General features: G+C 31.8%; 1 protein-coding gene across 4 annotated transcripts in view; it reads right to left on the bottom strand.

Annotated features, from left to right (window-relative positions):
- Window positions 1-6,378: 6,378 nt before the first annotated feature.
- The window catches only part of LOC129220140 (transcription factor CP2-like), a 74,473-nt gene continuing 60,739 nt past the window's right edge, over window positions 6,379-20,112 (bottom strand). For 2 of the 4 annotated variants that reach the window (XM_054854490.1, XM_054854492.1), the window contains 6 exons: window positions 18,703-18,838; window positions 16,242-16,332; window positions 13,664-13,737; window positions 11,224-11,366; window positions 7,900-7,951; window positions 6,379-7,059 (listed from right to left, as the gene is read on the bottom strand). In XM_054854490.1, the coding sequence (XP_054710465.1) occupies window positions 6,992-7,059; window positions 7,900-7,951; window positions 11,224-11,366; window positions 13,664-13,737; window positions 16,242-16,332; window positions 18,703-18,838 (564 nt within the window). In that variant the 3' untranslated portion in view covers window positions 6,379-6,991. Of the gene's footprint in view, window positions 7,060-7,899; window positions 7,952-11,223; window positions 11,367-13,663; window positions 13,738-13,947; window positions 13,995-16,241; window positions 16,333-18,702; window positions 18,839-20,112 lie in introns of those variants that run through there. The other 2 variants (XM_054854491.1, XR_008580451.1) reach the window with 2 other exon arrangements.

The raw sequence follows: 20,112 nt of genomic DNA on the forward strand, positions 1-20,112 counted from the left end.
AATTTTTATCATGAATGGAATAAAATGGTAGTAAGATTACAGAATTCGATAAGTAAAAAGAAATAATGGTCAATCAACTGAAAAGAAAACTACCACCATATATCCGTAAGAATTCTGTAGATGATTTGCATAACTTGACATAATTTAATCGTAACTCAGAAATTAGAAAAATCGAAACAGAAAAATTTTAAATTAACCGATTCGGGAATTCGAGAGAAATAACTCAGCAACAAATGCAAAACAATAAGCGCTAGCCAAGCAAGGCAAAGAAGTAAAATCTTCTTTCGATAATAATTTGTAATGTCATATTGAATTTTCTAGCATTAATTGTTGTTCTTGTCAGGCCACAATTATTATTTAGTTTTATCAAGTATTGATAACTATCGAATTCAACATCGTGTAAATAGCTGCTTAGAACTACGAACTACGTAGTTTGCATTAATCTTTGACGTTTAGTAATGCTTCTTGAATTCTCATTTTTTTCTACGTGGGCCAGAATATCCACAGGACTTTGAAAATTAATTTAAAAAGAATAAAGCGAAAAATATCATACATATGAACAAAAATCACAACACTTTTAGCATTTTCTTCGTTACCACATGCGTTTGTTTTAGTTTTTAAGTCGGCCATTAGACAGTGACTGCAGTGCCCCCTATAGTTCGTTGGAGTTGCGAATAAACAATTCACGTGCCGCTAATAATCGCTCGCATTGAACAATCACCAAACGTGAACAATTGCCAGAAAAGACAACCACTCGTATTTATAGGGGCCTCAGCAGCAAAGGAAGCTCCAATCAAAGTGTAACTTTCGTGATGGGAAAGTCACGTGCACTACGATCATAAGATGAAACACGACCGGATTGGATTGTCTATCACACTGGGGGCCTTACAACGAAGATAACGATTTATCGGGGCCCCGATCACACACGCTAACAGCAGTGCGACAGGTTGCTACCGGTTCGACCGCCAGAGAACGACTGTAGAGTTTCCGAACGCGGTTAGTGGTGTCACCGTTGAAAATCAATTTAGTTCATGTTTTTTAAAGCACTCATGCTGTTATTTTGTGGAAAGTTGTTCGCCAAACATAATTAAGGCTACGTTCGCATACCTCGACCATTAACTACCAGTCGGTAGATCACATGAGAGCTAATGACATCAGATGAATAACATGCAGGTGAAAAAATACTTATTTTTGGTCAAAAATGTCACGTGCTTCAATCAACCAGCTTAAATTGTGGTCGACCGGTAGCAGTGGCGGATCCAGACTTTGTATTTGGGAGGGTAACTTTTTCCCCGTTAATAGAGGGGGGGAGGGGCAGAAAATTGCTTATCAAAAAAAAAAAAAATAATAATAATAATAATAATAAATAAATAACCACAAAACTTAATATTTACAACTTAGCCTCAGTTTCTTAACACTTCATATCAAAAACTTTTATGCCCTCAATATTTCAGTACAATTCTTAGATAATAATTATTAAAACCCCCTTTTTTCATTGTTGTATTTTTTAGGGTTTAAAAATTTTGAAATTGTAGTCCTAAGAACGCAGTTTTAGACAGTCTCTGTAGAAAGATTCGCAGGGCCTTCTGCGGAAATTTTTGGAAATTGAAGTTTTAAAAACGTAATTATAGGCGATATTTGTTGAAGGTACAAGATAAGAGATGGGAATTTTTAGGGCTACCCGCCGACCGATTTTTTGTAAAATAGATCTAAATCGATCACCCCTCCACCCAATTGTTCGAAATTAAAGTTTCAAAACCACGATTATAGACAAACTTTGATGATGTTTCGAGCAGTGCGATTCTGCCCAAAACTATTTCAAAATTAAAGTTTTTGAAAACGAAGTTTTTAAATTCAGTTTTCAGATTTCCTACAGGAGCATTCGGGCCCTTGTCTGGAAATTTTTCGTAATTGACATCTTAAAAACGTGACTGTAGACTAAGACTGGGCGATATCAGAATTTTAATTCCGCGATATATCGCTCTCCAAATACAGTAAACTCCCGATTATCGGCGGCCGGTTTATCCGCGGCTCGGATTATCCGCGGGTCTTTTCACTATTTTTTTTAACGGTCATTAAGTGTTTTTTAAACTTATGATTGTGCTATTGCTTGTTTATAGCTTTTACATATGTATATTTTTTACATTCAATGTTAGTAGATGGAATGTAGCAATGTTTTTAACAAAAATTTAAATGTATGTGTGAGTGTTATTCATATTTTTTAGCTATTGTATACAGTAGTATCATTTTTTTAACTATTATTCGGATTATCCGTGGTTTTCGCTTATCCGCGGTTACCATGCCACCCTATTCCGCGGATAATCGGGAGTTTACTGTACCGATATTTTCGATATATTCGCAGAAGAATTCAAAGTTTTCCCGGGAGGGGGGGGGGATTTAAAGTTCAGTGCACATTATATTGAAAAACAACAAAAAATACTACCAAATATAATAAATGCAATTGTTTCTCTAATTAAAAACTTTCCTGGAAGGGGGGGGGGGACATGCAAATAATTTACCGTCCAGATGGGTTCTCATACTATTACTATTGCCGTGACTTGAGGAAAGATCCAAAGTACATAATCAGTAGGCTACATGGTGGTGGCTCGCTCATAGTTGGGGCACTTTTTGCTTCAATGGAAAAACTTCCCTTAGTTTTCTAAACGGCAGACAAAAGTCAGTAGCATATCAAAATACTCTGAGCGAGCATTTGTTGCCGTTTGGTGAAGTCAGAGGGGGTACAAATTGAATTTTCCAACAAGACAACGCATCAATACACACTTCCCGTAGTATAAAAGAGTGGCTTGCGTCTCAAAAAATTAGTGTAATGAACTGCAAGGCCGTATCCAGAAATTTTTTTCGGGAGGGGCCCGCATTAGCAAATTGCCTTAACACACACACATATAGTATATATAGACACACCAAACGCATAAAAATGTTAACATAGAAGACTTTTTGTCTCGATTTTTAATGATTCCACTGTTTGAACTGTTGTTATTTTAATTTCTTATTATTTTTTTATTCCCCTTGTAGTGGTAAGGATAACAGGAGAGTGTCCCTTTAAGTCGGATGTAGAACATCCATAATTTCAGGGGGTTCGGAGGTTTTTCCCCCGAGAAATTTTTGAAAAAAAAATCTGTATTTTGAGGCTTTATATTAGGTAATTGAGACTATAAAAATATGAAGAAAAAAAAAAGAAGCAAACAAAGTCTTTTAAAAGTTATACATTCTTTTGCAAATCAAGATCAAACAAAATAAAAATTGCTTGCTCGACAAATCATGGAACTTAATGGACAGAGAGGAAAAACGAGAGAGGAGAAAAGAGAAGCACCCCGCACCATCTGCTCATATCGGCTTTTAGTGAAGTTTGTTTCTGATCACTCCCCCTACCCCCCCTTTTTTTTTTTTTTAATTAAATGCCCTACAGTATGAAACTTGTACAAAAGAGTTTAAAAGAAATGGTGTAGACATTCAGAAAATAAGAACGGAAGAGTAATATTCTGGCCATTTGGACAATTCATACTTTATTTTCTTGATAAGATACAAAATTGAAGAACTTTTCAAGGAATTTCAAAAACTTAAATAATTTTCAAAGACTCTCTAACAGTTGAAATTATTTGAAGCTCTTTATTTTCATTTTCAGAAGTTGATTGCACAGTCTTACAAAATGATTATAACTTTGTAAGACACACCCGTTTTAAGTTAAAAATAAATGCAAGGAAATGTTTCTCGAAACGACTTTTTTTCAATCACAAGTAGTAGAAAATGAAAGAGAGTAGAGTAAGTGTTATTTTTTTCTTATACATAAGGTATTAACAGTATGCAGTAGAAGTTAGAAAAAAACAAGCAATAACAAAAGAACTTCCATGATACTGAATTCGGCATTAAATAAATGCAAGACAAGAAACATATCAGTCACAAAAATGATTTTGAAAATTATGCTACAAAAACGTGAGAATCGTGATTTTTGCATTTTTTACTCAGGATGTATCAAGGAGCTGAATTTGGCACATATTGGTAACAAGATACTCGCCTAATCGGAAACTAGGGGCCCAGCCTTTGGGGAGTCCCCGGCTCGAAATCAGTACAGTGTGTTTTATAAGAGTTTTAGGGGGAGGAGGGCAGGGTCGTGCACAGAGGGGAGAAGGGACACCTGTTGGCCCGGGCCCGAGCTTAAATGGGGCCCAATATTTTTAAACCTAGGGTTGAAAATATGGGTAAACATTATGGAGGGGGCCCAAAAAAAAAGCAGTTATGGCAGAACCAAAATTTCTGTGCACGCCTCTGGAGGAGGAAGTGCACAGAAGTCAGTTTGGTAGACTTAAAAGTCTACCGAACTGACAAAGGGCCTGCCTTGACCCTGGACTGCCCTGAATTGAATTGGGAAAGGGAGCAGGAAGTCCTAATTAAAGGTCTAAATTTCAAGTGTGCCTTGCAGCTAATGAGAACTAGAACTGCTTTTTCTGTATTTCTTCAAAATATTATAAATTTTGAATAGTAGCAAAATTAAGAATTAAAAAAAACTTGTTATTTTCTTTTTCTGACAATAGGAATTTAAAAAAAAGAAAAAAAAACCTTCTTCTGTTTCACGGTACAAAACATTTTGGGTTTCGGGGGGGGGGGGGGGGGGCCCTCAGGACCAACCTCTGGATACAGCCTTGATGAACTGGCCAGTACTTAGCCAAGATCTCAATCCCAAAGAAAGCATCTGGGGACTTCTCTCACGTGACGTATACCAGAATGGGAAGCAGTATTCCTTTGTACAAGAGCTCAAATATACAATCGAGGAAGCCTGGTACAGATTCACTCCCGAGACATTCCAATATCTCGTTCTATGAATGGAAAATGGCGTATTTGAGCTCATTTTGCATGAATTTTGACCTGGGCATAGACTATTAGAAAACTTTTATGCTTTCTTAAATGTAAATATTTTGCTTTTGTGCCTAAACTTTTGCGACAGCAAAATTTTGATTTTTTTAATGAAATCTTATTTTAATTTCTATGAATTGTTACGAAATTCGAAACATGAATCTGTAAGCTGATTGTTAAAATACAGTAAAAATTTCACAGATAATTTGATACTCTTTTGCTGTCTCAGAATCATCAAAAACATCCCTGTAAATTACAGACAAATCATTTAAAGATGCAAATGAATAATGGTTTTTTACGGCAGTTAAAACTAAGAAAACCTCTGCTCTCAAAATTTTATCTTGGAGTGAATTTGGCACGAAGAACATGGAATTTAAAATACAGCTTGATTTTTCAAGTTACTTGTCAACCTCTTATGTCTCGCCGCATCAGCATGAGACAACACCTGTGAAAATCCTTGATTATCAATATTAGAAAGATAATGTACAAACAGAACAAAATGCACTAAATTTATCCTTTTCTGCAAGGGAAACATGGTCGTCCGAAGAGCTGACGGCGCCTTGGGCAAATGTTTCCTGCTCCCCCCCCCCCCCCCCGCTACACACACAGAAAAATCAAGTTAGTTACAACATCAATACATCATACGCATGAACATGTCATACCCTTCCCCTACCTGTAAGCCCACGCAGCGACTGAATTCCAAGACATTTGGTGAGAACTATACAAAGGAGAAGTGCCTTTTGTTTTATTCTAAACAGGTATATTCTCAGAATTTATATCTGCTTCAATGATAAAAAGGAAACAAATGTTTTGGAGCCTGAAAGATTCTCTATTTTTGAATGAGGGGGCCGGGGCCTTCATTTCATGGTGCTCGGAGCAATTGTCCAGCTTGCCCCCCTCTTCAGATGGTCCTGACGATACCATGTGCTGATCTTGCATCCATTTCTGTCTTTTCTGCCAACCACAAGGAAGAGAATTTCGTTTTCTGTGGCATTTTAATAAAACAAATTACTATTTACATTTTTAAGGCAAAAGGTTAGTGACTAAATAAAAAAAAACTATATGCGCAAGAAATAATCCAATTTCATTGAACAGGAACAAAAAGCAAACTCACTCTTTGTACTGGAAGATCAAGGTAATGCTCAGACCACAACACAAGAAAAGAACTATAAAAATAAAGATGACTGAAAATTGTAGGAATTTTAGGACAAAACACATATGAGTTTGAGGGGAAAATTTGAAATTTTAGGATTTTTAGGACAACTCCTACTCCTGCAAGTGACGTAAATACCCATGATGGAAAAGTACCCAATATCTACTCAAAATTAAACGAAAATTTTGTGTTGAATTTTGGGAGGAGAGAGTTTGAACCCCTAAAACACCCTTTGGCAACAGCCCTGATGATATTTCATTATAATTTACTATGAAAGAACCAATAAATGAAAAAAATATAACAACTTTAATGAAACAAATATACAACTAGTATTCCATATAAATATCCATATGAGCATGAACAATACTTGAAAAAAATAATTGGCACTAAGAACATAGCTAAGTATACATATATGACAGATAGTATGAGTATAAATATTATTATAGTTTGATCGCGAACAAATGACCCTTGTTAATGATTTGAGAAAATGAGCCCATTCCTAAAATAGGTAGAGAAGGAAGAAAGGATGAGTGCCATATTTTGAAGTTGAGCAATATTTTGGCGATATGAAAAAAAAAAGGACGCCCAGTACAAAATGACAAGATTTACATTCTTTATTGTAACCCTACTCTCGCTGATTTTCAATTGAAATTAACTATAGGAGGAGTTGTTATCTCTAACCAATAGCTGCTGAGAGAAGTGAAACAAAGACCCATCCACTAGGATGGGATACGTAGGATGTAACCTGTTCAATGTGGCATCTGCCTTGACTGCACAATTTTAAAATGTTTTACATCTTTGGCTAATTTCTTATATTCCAAAAGGTGACATATTCAAACTCTAAAAACAATGATGCACTTGCAAATTCTGTTTCAACTTTCCTCTCCTCATCTCCCCTTCACGAAAATGGACAATTCTGAAGCAAGGCGGAGCCGAGGGTCAACTCTTCGTGGTCACACTTTAACAATGTTAAGATTCTACTTGGGAATGACTCTTGTAAGATTTTAAGATAACAGTATAATTTTCATTCTCTTCAGCTGAAACAGAGGAACAAAATTTAATCAATACACACAACCACAATTTTCACTTAATACACAAAGCATATACAAACAAGTATTTACAGACAGGTTATGTCTTGTCTTAAAAAACTAGATTTATAATGTAACAGGAAACAAAACATGCAAGAAGAAGATTTGCTCAGATATGTATCAATTTATCTGCAGAAACAAAGAAGTTGGGATTTAAAAAAAAAAAAAAAAAAATAAGCATTTCCATAGAAAAATAGAATGTCTGCAGTACATTGAAGCTGAAAGATTATGCTCAAATACAACCTATTTTTTTATATAGTCCACTATTATTATTTTATAAGTTGGGTTTGGAAGTTTTTTTTTCCCCAGAAGAGTAATCTCTTGTTAACGTACATAACAGCTATCTTTACAACTGTTCATGAATAACCTCTCAATGAAAATTTTTTATTAGTTATTTAAAGATTACACAGTAAAAAAAAAAAAAACTGAAAGGAATGTAAGGAAGGACAATCTTTCTCGAAATGAAAAATAGTCTAGATGGTCGAAATGAAAAATAGTCTAAGCAATCACGAAGAGCTTATTGTTTTTGCTGGACCATGATGTCCTACAGTTTTATTTATTTATTTATTTTTTTATTATTTATTTTATTTTATTTATTTATTTATTTTCTTTTGTTAATAATACATTTCTTCTGGCACTTTGGTTGAAAGAAATTTGGTTACAAATGCCTAGGCTTTTTAAAACGTTGATGACTTGACTTATATCAATGAAAGTTTTGAAAACCTGTAATTATAAAACCAATGCAATCAATTTTATTTGGAAATGTACATGAATGAGAAAATTACATACCTTTTAGAATTTCACAAATGAACACTGACTCATCCTTTAAATTATGTAGAACCTGTAATATTTCAAAAAATATAGATATACAATAAAAATAAATAAAATAAAATGATGAACAATTTTTGAAGAAAACTTGGGGCCAGGAAGCTAGAAAAAAAGAGCTTAAGACCAACACTAAAAGTCAGTTCAGGCTCAACAAATATAAAATGCTCACACAAAGTTTCTTTGGTACAAATGGTTTTTGGATAAAAATTTTCTTTTAGACAAGAGACCTTCTAACACAATTGAAAATATTAAAATGCATTTTATATTCCAATTAACTCCGACCTCTTGTAATTTTATCAAGAAAATACTACCATGTCATGTATGAACATATTTTTCATTTTCTGAAAATTTTTGTTTGTTTATCATTTGACATTTATTCCAGTTTTTACACAAAATGTATTGTATCAATTTATCTTAATATATTTCATACAATTTTAACTTTAAGAATAAACTGTAGTTTTCCACAAATGCTGTTGTTTTAAGAGGTTCATTTTAAATGAAAGTTTAAAGGCTTTTTACGTTTTGCGTTTTTTGAACATTTAACATACTTTTTGGATTATTTCAAGGGAATATTTTTAGCTATCAAAATGTGGTGCTATGGTAATAATCCTTCACCTTTCCAAGCTCTTCTAATGTTTTGATTCGTGAATTGATTATTATGCCTTAAAGTCTGGGAAGGGGGGGGGGACTGAATAATAAATTGGATTAAAATATTGTGCAGATAATTCTGGATTGTAAATTTTCAGACAATATTCGAAATCAGCGATTTTTGTGATTGTAAAATGAGTTATATATCAGTTTTACATTACAATAAATGCACTTAAAAAAATAACTTTTATTTTATTTCCCTGAAGTCTTGCTTACAAGATACCATTAAGAGGCCATGGGGAACTTAGTCGTCAGGGCATCAGACTGGGGATTGAAGGATTGTAAACTCAATGACTGAAACCATGAAGACCTTCCAAGTACATACAGGGTACGTGCTTTGTGCTAGTTCAATTTTTGGGTCCAATAGTCTTGTGTGTCAGTTATTGAGTAGTTATCACAAGTACAGGAGAATGCAGAAAATTTCTCTCCCCTTCAGTCTTGTGGCTAAATTGTGGAGGTGGAGATGATTGTGGTGCCAAAACATTAGGACAGAGCCAATTATTAACTGTTCTGTTAGAGGTAACAATGGTTGCCTGCTAGGCGTTGCTTAACTAAAGGTTCTTCCTTCTGTGGCATTCACAAGGGCAAATGATGAAAGGCAAAACATTTGGTAAGTGCATAGTGGTTAATGCATCCATGTTAAAAAAAATATATACATTAAAATACTAATTGCACAATTTTTTAATTTTTAGACACTAACTAAACCAATAAAGAAAACTTAAATTTTAGGTGTTTAAATTCTTTGTGTTTTTAGGAGATTTAAAAATACAAATTAAATATTTTTCATAATTCTCTTACTTGCTGCATCTATGTAATCACTTAGAAACACACACACACCCAAATATAGCCTTTTTTATGCAATAATATAAAATACACTTTTCCTAGAAACAGGCTTGTCATTTCAAAGTTTTTCTGAAAGGGGAGGGATACAAAGGGTATGACTCAATGTATAAGATATGGGGAAAAAACAAGATTAAGATACATACACGCAAATACATGTAAAATACGACATGTTTTGAAAGCCAGGTGTGGCTATTTTTATTCATATCTTTTCTAAGATGAACCAAAGGAAGATCAAAGCATGAAAGAATCACAGCAAAAGGGTAGTTCTCAAAAGGTGGGAACAAAAACATGAATTCTGAGCAGTTTTTAAAATTTGAAATTTGACATAAATTTTGTTTTTATGGCATAGTATGTACACCTAGAATATCATATAAAAACATAAAAAGACAGCAGGTATTTATAAAAATTAATAAATAGCAAATTTAATGATCGATCTGTAGGTAACAGATTTTGGACATCATCATAATGAAAGTTTCCGTTTTGAACTTTCCCAATGAAAATTTCTTCTACTTTTAAATTCTGCAATGAAAAATAGAGGATTTAAAGTACTTGAATGACTTTTTCCTGGTCTTTAAATAATAAAAATTTGTTATGGTTTCATAGAATCTGAAAAAAAAGAAGAAAAAACATCCATTTTGCCAGCACATATGATATAGTCTCCAAAACTGATGCTTTTGCCGAAAACGGGAATTCCCCGGTGGTAACCCGTTGCTTTTTGTACGCTGTGAGTTGTCACCAATTGGGTTTTGCTTGGCGATTTTTGTGCAAAGAGAGGAATATCTAAATATTAGAACATTGAAGAATTATTTATTAAATAATTGCTGTTTAGATATTGATTTGTTGTCATAATTTGAAAACATTTTATCCAAAATATCATCAAAATAACAGATAATCATGTTTAAAATGTTAGAGTAATGAAGCTGCGCCGTTTTGTTTACTTAAATGCGTTCGTTACGATCGAAACTTGTGTTTCTACTGTTATTTATGTAAAGTTCAATGCATAACATATTAATTGTGCAAAATACCAATGGATTAAAGAAATTAACATTAAAATAGCCTTTTTTATTGAGGTTACAAGACAGAAGATCACTTATGATAACGAATAAATGGACAGAATTATCAGGGTCTAGACCGTAACGCAATTTGGACATCTGACATATATGTTTAAGAAAAATGATTTTGCTACAAAGATACTGCATAAAAACATATGAAAACACTTAAAAATAATTAAAAATTGATTTTGAGGATCGAAAAATACCTTTAAAACATATAAATTATATATTCAGTTCTCAAATAATAGCATTGTTCAGATCATAACTTTTGGATATATACATCAAACTTCCAACTTCCTTTTTTTCTAAAATATTCTTTACTCTTTTAATTTCCGGAAGATATTATTAAAAAAATATTCAGTTTGAAATTAATACCCTTAATGTTATTTTTGAAACGCATGGAAATAATTATAAAAAACTTTTTTTTGATGGTACATTGCTCAGTTTTGAATGTCCAAAAAATTGTGCCTTTTAGCAAAGAAAATATTTTTTAAGGGTATTTGAAGAGCGTTTTTTCCATAACTTATGTCAATTCTTGTCTTTATACAGTATTATAATTTAACTCAAATTTTTTTGAGTTAATTAAAATGAAAGTTATTTGGTGTTGAAGCTTCAAAGTTGAGGTCTGTGTTTGCTCCCACCTTTTGAGAACTGCCCAAAAGAGAAATAGCATGATATCGTACATTATTTCCATCGCTGTAGCCTTTTCTACTTATTTTTATATAAAGAAATAAATATTTACTTTCTCAGATGGCATTAAAAGTATCCCATCAGGTCCTGTAAGATATATATCTCCCAAAGCTTCAGAATTAAGTCGAAACACTTTACACAGTTCTCCTTTAAATTCATTACAGGTTAAAGAATCTAAATATAATCCATGGAAAACTGCAAGGAAAAACTAAGTTAATTTTCTAAAAATTCATTTCCAAAATACAGGGTTAGAGAAGAACAAATAAAACATAATATATGTATACATATATAACATAAATAGCAAAGATGAACTAAAGTTTTTGTTTTAAAAACAAGACCTTTTCTATGCAACAATAGAATCTAAATCATTCAACACAACATAAAATACTTACTATGAGGCAATATGTAAGATAAACAGAAAACAGTACCTTAGTCCTGTTTCAGTTTTCATTACAATGAGTGACTCTCAGAAACAATGAAAAAGGATGCAGATATACAGTCGACTCTTGATATCTCAAAGTGTTAGAGACTAAGAACAATATTCAACATAACCGAAGTACAAGATATTAAAAAATAAAACATATTTTCTTTTTGATACTCTCATTAGTAATTAAAAAAAAACACACAAAAAATGCAAGGAAAGAAATGAAAACAAATTTTCTTCTCCTAGAAATACAAAGGTAATATACTAATAACAAAACTAGAAGTTCATAAGCTAAAATATGGTTCAAATTTTCAGCTTTCTTTTGCTAATTTTTCTAGAAGTTGAGCATTATTATACATAAGGTTATGAGTATCTCAAACATGGGCAGAGTTAAGGAGGGGGGCTCATCTGTCCCCCTAAATGAAAAAAGTGCAAACAAGGTTGGCTTCTTGTAAAAAAAGCAGTCGAAAACTTTGTAGTATGGAATGAGTAAAAATGACAACAACGTGCATAAAGTACAAATAAAGAAGTAAAATTAGTAGTTTTTAACTCTATTTTACTACTTTATTTGTACTTTATGCACATTGCTGTCATTTTTACTCAAGGTTGGCTTCTTTCTGCACATTTTTTTTCTTCAAAAAATAATTATCTTTTGCAATCCCAAAGAGAGTAAGATGACTAAAAATTGCCTTTCTTAACATTACCAAGGAGAACTTTAACATGTATTATCAGGATTAATGTTTTTAGAGCTTTAGAATCGACCATTCCTTTCCTTAATTGCATTTTTTGAGGCTCAAATTCCAAAAAATTCTGGGGAGCGTTCCTGCAGTCTCCTATCTCTGATCATGTTCAATTCCTCAAAGTAAAGCTCTTGTCTAAGAATTCTGAATAGTAGCCAGTGGCTACCTGAATCACAAAAAATGGTAGCCACTTTTGACTTTTGGTAACCTTTTTTTTTATTCTTTTAAATATATTCAACGCAAAAAAATAAATAACTTTAAGAGAATTTGCTTATTTTCTTAAACTAAGAGCAATGCAAATTCAGTTCAAGAGTAGTTTCAATCTTTAGTCCAAAAAAACCTTCACTTTTTAATAAATCACAATTTTTCAATGAACAGTGACTAAAAATAACATACACTTTCAGTGATTAATTACAAAAAGAATTGAAAAACAATCAATAAAAAATCAATTTTAAATGTACAAATAGCAATGAAAACGGTTTGTATGAGTTATACTTCACTTAGATGTCTTTCTTTGTACAAGTTTGGTCTGAACAAAGAGCTTCTTGTAGCCCTAGCACAAGCGCACAATTGCTTTTTGGGCATTTTAGCATTGAGTTTTCATTTAATATTTTCACACAAAAGTAAACTATTTACTTTTAGTTAACAAACTGTCTTACACTATGAATATAACATAGAAGAGAAATACAGATTACTCATATTAATTCCCAATTCTTCCTTTTTAAAATACAGTAAACTCTCGATTATTCGCAAATCAACAATTATTAACCTACTTAAAATACACCACCAGCTCAGTTATTCCATCCGAGGACTGCAGTTTCATGCTTTTTAGCATTCATCAGCCTGGAATAGGAATCACGTGAGCGGGAGGCGAAAAACCTCTTAAGGGAGCCAAGAGAGCCAAACAAACTGGTAGCTAATGTAGAATTAGCACACCAGATGAGTGACCGCAGCAATGGTGCGGTTCAACTCAAAGATTGATGGCAAAGAATTAATATTGCACAAAATGTAAGATTAATGCTTTGCCATGAATCTTGTATCATTGTAACTTACTACAAGATTATTAACATGTATTTTCGCATTAAAAAGCAAATACCAATGGCTGTTTTTTTTTCTTGAAAAATTGTAAATTTAAAGTCAGTTGTTTTTCTTTTATTTATTTATTCAATTATTGTGCTTTCTTCATCATACGTACCCTAGCTCTCTATTAATGTTAAGTTCAGTTGTGCAAAAATATATTTTTTTTACTGTACTGTATATATATTCACTGTTTCAAGCAAGTATTATGCATCAATACAGCTAAGTTTTTGAGGAAGGACAATTTTTACCTTGTTTGTCTCTCATTTTAACCTTTTTGCGGTTTATCCGTGGCACTTGAAATTCACAGATAATCAGGCGTTTACTGTAAATAATTGACAGCAGATAAATATGTAAACAATTGTACGCAAACCATTCGAACCATTATTTTTAAAAAGAAATTTGTCCAGAATAATCAATTGCTAGTTTTTGGGAAAAAAAATAGCTATAGATATTAATTGGACACTTTACATATGCGTGCAAAACAGATACATTTGCTTGAACATAGAGTAATTGAAGAAATTAGTAAACTCACTCAATCTATCTTTTGAAATGTACATCCTTTTAAGAGGTGGAGGATGCCTAAAGTAATATAATATTAAGTGTCATAAAGCCAAGATCATAATTAAAATTAAAATTGCATTTTACAAAAAACTCAAATTGAAATATCGTTCAAAGTGAATAATTAGGAGGTAAAAAATAATATATATAATGAATAAAGAATTTAACATTAGTGTATAAAACTTGCAAGTCAACATCTTTCTCTTATTTTATTTATTGACTATAAATAGTTCTAAAGTGCAGTGGCGCACTTAGGATTTCTTCCTGGGAGGGACTAGAATTTAATTTTCAATAGCTCTTACACATGAAGTTAGCAACAAAATCAGTAAAATTTCAACGGCCTCACTAGATTTATGTAGACTTTTTTTTTTTCAAACATTTCATAAAAAATCAGGTGCCGTTTAGAACGCATTCGTAGAACCAAGTTTCAAAAATTAGAGGCCACAAAACACAATTTTAGGCCTTGTCTTTAATCTGATGGTCAAGAGGTGCTCATGGTCATTTTTGAATTTCTTCTGTCTTCTGGGAGGGGCTCAAGCGCCTTAGCCTCCTCGGTGGGTGCGCCACTGCTAAAGTGCATACAGGAAATCATTTGAGAACAAAAATAGAAGACAGTACGTTATTTTTAAATGCTAAACGTATAATTTACACAAGCCTAGATTAATAATAATGGTATTTAAAGGTTAATTGTCTTTTATATGTCTTCTATCATCTGTCACTGTCACGAAAGTCAGAAAGGAGTACAACAGGGATAACGACATCACCTCAATAACAAGCATCTTGGTTGTTGGAATGGATGACGTTCTGACAACAACCATTACCTTCTTTTGTGGCAACCAATCTCTCTGGGCCTAACTCCATGCAGTTTTTTGTAATGAGGTTACATTAAAGATCATTTGTTTATGCTCTTATGCCATATGATTTGAAAGATTTATGCCAAAGGATTTCAACCGTATTTGCTACCACTGACTGTGACTTGTTACAGCAAGTGAAACAAGGATAAGACTTTAGATTTGATACCGCTGCATCACAAAAGGTTCACGTATCCAACATTTGTGAAACAAAATTTACAGAGCTCCTTTCTCCAGTAAAGTTAATGCTGTTGCTGTATCAGTAACAGCATTACTGATAGTGGTTCAGAGCTGAACCACTAGTTCTGCTTTATTGTTCAGCCTTCATGTAAGGTTTTAAGTGGTTGTGCCTGCAAGAGTTGCAGAGCATTTGAATCTGCCTCTGCTTAGGGTTGTCCCAAAGTTTACCATTATCTGTTCTTAATATTCTTGTCTTTTGTTTTACCATATCCCTAGCTCTAATGGCTCATAAAAATCATTTTTTGGTTTTCAGCAAGCATACTTGCTATTTAAATTAATTGTATTAGATTCAGGACAGCACTTTCATTGTATGGCATTATTGAGTCTGTTTTGTTTCAGATGTAGAGTATAATTTCCATTTAAAGATACCTGATTTAACGATTTCCTCAATTTAAGGAAGCTTTTCAACAGTCCGGATTTACCTGCATTGAATGTATATGCTCCTTGATTTAACGATATCCTTGATCAAACGATAACTTTTTCCAGTCCCTTAACAATTGTTAAATCAGGCTTATACTGTGTTACGAATAGTTTGCTATCATGTTTCAGCTTCCCTCATTCGATTAATTAATACATTTAGCAATTGATTTTGGAAATATTAGTAAAAATACTTTTCCTGAAGAATTTAGCATGCAAAATCTCTCCAATGTATAATAAGAAATCAATTGGCCCTAATTAAAAACTTGAAATAAAATTACTAACCATAGTACAGCATGATTTGCACCGAGTGAGGCCATACTAAGTGAAATATTTCTGTATTTCATTATTCTTATTCTTTAATCTTGCAGGGCAATGTCAAAGTTATAAGAAGTATATGTATGAATTATCTTATGATCATTGAATTAATGATTAGTTTTCAATACAAAATTAATATTCAATCTATTATTTCATAAATTTCAGTTTAAAGTAACAAAATATACTCATAAATTATGTAAAGACAACTTTACAAAATCCTATAATACAATTAGTAAGTATTGATAACACATTTCAAAATGCATTTCAAAAAAAAAAAAAAAAACCTTCTACATTAAGAATTCATTTCAGGCAAAACATTTGCAAAAATAAAATGTATTACTGATTTCATAATTACGGAATAAAGTTATGAAAAAATACAATAAAATTTATTGTATGGCACACTTAAGCACGAAAAGAAAAAAAAACCTAGAAATTAACTTACCTTATTCTTATACTGTTATATAACCTAATGCCGTCAACACTGCCACATATTTCAATCATATCTTCTCTATTCAAGCACAGGAGATCTTTACCTAAAAATGAGCATAAATTATAAAGATTTGAAACTAGTTTTTGAAGTACATATGAAAAAGTTTTAATGTTATACTTAAATTAACCTAAAGCTATATTCAAAGAAACAAGTTCAATAAAATAAAAGGCTCAGAGAAGCTCATACATGTTATGAAAAGTCATGTTAAAAGTGTTACCACAATGCAACTTTGCACCTCATTAACTTTTTAGAATAAAATTCAAATAAAACCTAACAAAACAAGAAATTTATATCTTATCTAAGTTTTGATTGCAGGTTCTAATGAATTCCTGCATATATACATTTTAACGTACTTGTTAAGTAATATTTTTTACATTTTCTTGAACAAGCATATTTTAAAACCATTTTACAAAATGCTACTAATACTTAAGGAATAAAAACTTTTGAGTCAACTCACTCATTAATAGGTTACAATTATGATATGTTTGCAAAACCAAGTTAGTTCACCGGTGATGGCTTCTTCAACAACAGCTGCATTTTTAGTGACCAGTTCAAATGCATTCATCATATGATATTATATTTCTTATTTAATGCATGCATTACTGATGGATCTATTTTCTGCCATTTTTAAATGTAACTTAGAAAACATTTTTTGTCCAAACGTTAATTTTAACATGAATTTATAAATAAAATCTAAGCTTTTAAACTATCTATATACAAATTGCTCTAACGTATGAGGCACAGGATTTCAGTTTATTATTTATTGTCAAATGGCAACAGTTTGACATAAACAAACAGACCATCATTGAAAATTTCCAATTTCAAAAGGTTTAATTTGATTTGATTGGCAGCACACATTTTTGCAGTACTCGATAACTTTTCAATGCATATAATAATTAAAAATGGTTGCAAAAGAGCTCGCTATGTGACTGAAGCCACCATTCAGTCAGAGAAAGTAGATCTAAAAAACAAAAAAAAAAAAAAAAATACTGATAACAGAAATAGATGTCTAACAGAAAACTCAACTTAATGTTAAAGTAAGACTTATTTGTCATTAAATGCAATAAAGTAATCATTTGACTTGCTTATGGACAATACATTTTGTAGCACACTTTCCTGGAAACACAAAATCAACTAACAGGGAGTGGGGAGTTTACATATATTTTGGAAGCACAGTTATTCCAAAAGTCACATTAAAATACAATGATCCTACCAAATAAAAAAATTAGGCCACAAGAAACTAATAAATGCAGAAAAATTTATAATAATCCCCTAAATACAAAAAAAAAATCCATGAAATATAACATGGTGGTTTGCAAAAAGCAGTTATTGTTATCATTTTTTCTTTTTACATAGGACAGGGGAATGACAAAAGTTAAGTTTAACATACATAGTCATAACTACATACAACAAAAATAAATATTACTTCAAGTCAGGTGGAAAAACTCTGTACAAACAAGAAACAATCACTCATTGAGTGCTTATTACAAAATTAAATTAATTATCAGAGACAGGGTAATGAGTTTTTAAAAATACGTTACAAGATTTAACTAAGGAACATCCAACTATACTTGAATCTCTTTCTTTTAACAAAGAGAACCAATTACGATTATTTGCATACTGAGGCCATAATTTAAAGACTAAATAATGGGTTAATATAACTATTATCATATGTGAGAATGAGAATCATTAATTCCATTCCTTGGCAGGGGAATAAAAATAAAATCAAGGGATACTTTTTGGTATTTTTTTCAGAATAGTGAAAACTTTGAAATATCTTTATTTTTATATTTTACAACAATGCACAAAGTTGTTAATGGATTGAAAAAACAATTTCTTTACAAATACATATGGATTCCTGACATTTTTAGAACTAATTTTGCTGTAAGGTGGGGGTATGCACACAACAGTGGGATGACATTTATCAGTAAAAAAATTATTTAAATGAGAAATAGTAATAGAGAGTTTGTTTTAGCTAATTTTACAAGCATCAAAACATGTTACTAAAGCATTCTACCATCGGTTAGAGTTTTATACAAGTTAAATTATCATTTTTAGAGCAAGGACAAGAATGTCGCAGTTTAGAGAAAATAACCCATATGTCTTTTTTCCAGGGGAAAAAAGGGGAAATTCACAAAATTTCTTTTATACAAAAATAAAGAAAGCTCACAAACATATTTTGCTTTTTCACAAAATGGAGACCCAAAAAATAAAACCTAAATCAACCCCTGCTATTTTTCAGTTTCTGATTTCTTTAAACTTTCAGATTCTTTGATGGCTTGAAATTTTTCTTTTAGAATCACAGTTGTTCCTAAGATCGCCAGAAACGTTAGTTCATTTGGCACACAAATCTCTACAGTCTACATTATGCATTTAACTAACATTTATTCTGAAACGTTAAGAAGTTAAATACCAGAATATAGGGCAAAACTAGGAGCAAGCTTTGAAAATTTATTTTTTACAAGCCAAATTTGGGCTTCTGCAGGTGAAGTGTCAGCAGTAATGTAGAAGTCAGGACTGTGAGTAGCAGGAGTCACACTATTGTCATCCTGGAGGAGGGAAAAAGGCACAAACATGAAATTAAAGAAGGAAAAAGCATCAAGATAATTCAATTTTGGCAGCAGGAATATTTACATTTTTACTATAAAAAAGACGAAGTTTTGATGAGCATAGTTTAGTGTACAAGAGAACTGCTGTTTAAAGACAAAAATACCAAATGATTTACTGACAAAATAAATCCATGATATCATTTTTAACAACCACTTTACAATTCAAATATGCAGTGCTGTAGCTGCAGGGGGGGGGGGGGGTACAGGAGAAAGCTTCTCCCAGAGATATTTGGATTTGTTTTAGCGAAAAAATAATGCAAACTGTTATGTGAATTGGTTTCAAACCACGTTTTCTTTTAGTGAATCCCCCAAACCTTAAGGTTAGTTTCCTAAAACATTTTTTTTTACTACTACAGCACTACAAATATAAGAGAAAACTGCTATTATGTACAAAAATACAAAATATATTGCACATACTTGAATTTTTGGTTTGGAAACAATCTGCTTTTTGGGTTGATGTAACTTAAAATGTGTGCATGCAATATATTCAGCATATTTGTGAGGCACAATATGGTATTTTTGCCTTTAGTTTCTAATAATAGAAATATTTAGTGGGTGAAATTTCCTTTCATAAAAGCTTATGAATGTTAAGATGTAAGCAGAATATTTTAGGTGCATTAAAAAGAGCAAATAGTAGAAAAATTTACTTGCTTTAACTGTACAGTAGCCAAAGTAATTTTGTAAAAGCAGAACATGTTTTAATATATGCAGATTTATTTCTTACTTTCAAAATTACACCAAGATCACACATAATTTTGTCTGCATAACTTGTATGCTTCTATAAAAAAAATTACTGTAAAATTTGGGAGTAATAATGTTGATAAAACTTGAAAGATTTTTTCATGCACTGTAAATCTGCTGCTAATAGAGACAATTTTTTTATAGAGCACATAAAAAATAATCACTTTTTTTTTTCAAACAAAATAGTCTTATTACTATAAAGAGCAATTTTTTTTTTTTTTTTTTTGATAAGCAAATGCACAAATGTACTAACAAAATCTTATTTGTGAAAGTTAACTTAAAATAAATTTGTTCTCATATTAAACAGCATATCATGGCCATGCTCCAAAATTTCCAGTTTTTGATAAGAATAAAGGATTACCACTTTGGATAATTTTTCTGGATGACATCTTTAATGATACATAATATTTTGAAAAGCAAACAGCAGAATAAATATAGCGTAGTAGGTGATGTGGCAAAATACAGAAAGTGCA

Source organism: Uloborus diversus, chromosome 4, assembly GCF_026930045.1.
Source record: "Uloborus diversus isolate 005 chromosome 4, Udiv.v.3.1, whole genome shotgun sequence".
Taxonomy (NCBI): domain Eukaryota; kingdom Metazoa; phylum Arthropoda; class Arachnida; order Araneae; family Uloboridae; genus Uloborus; species Uloborus diversus.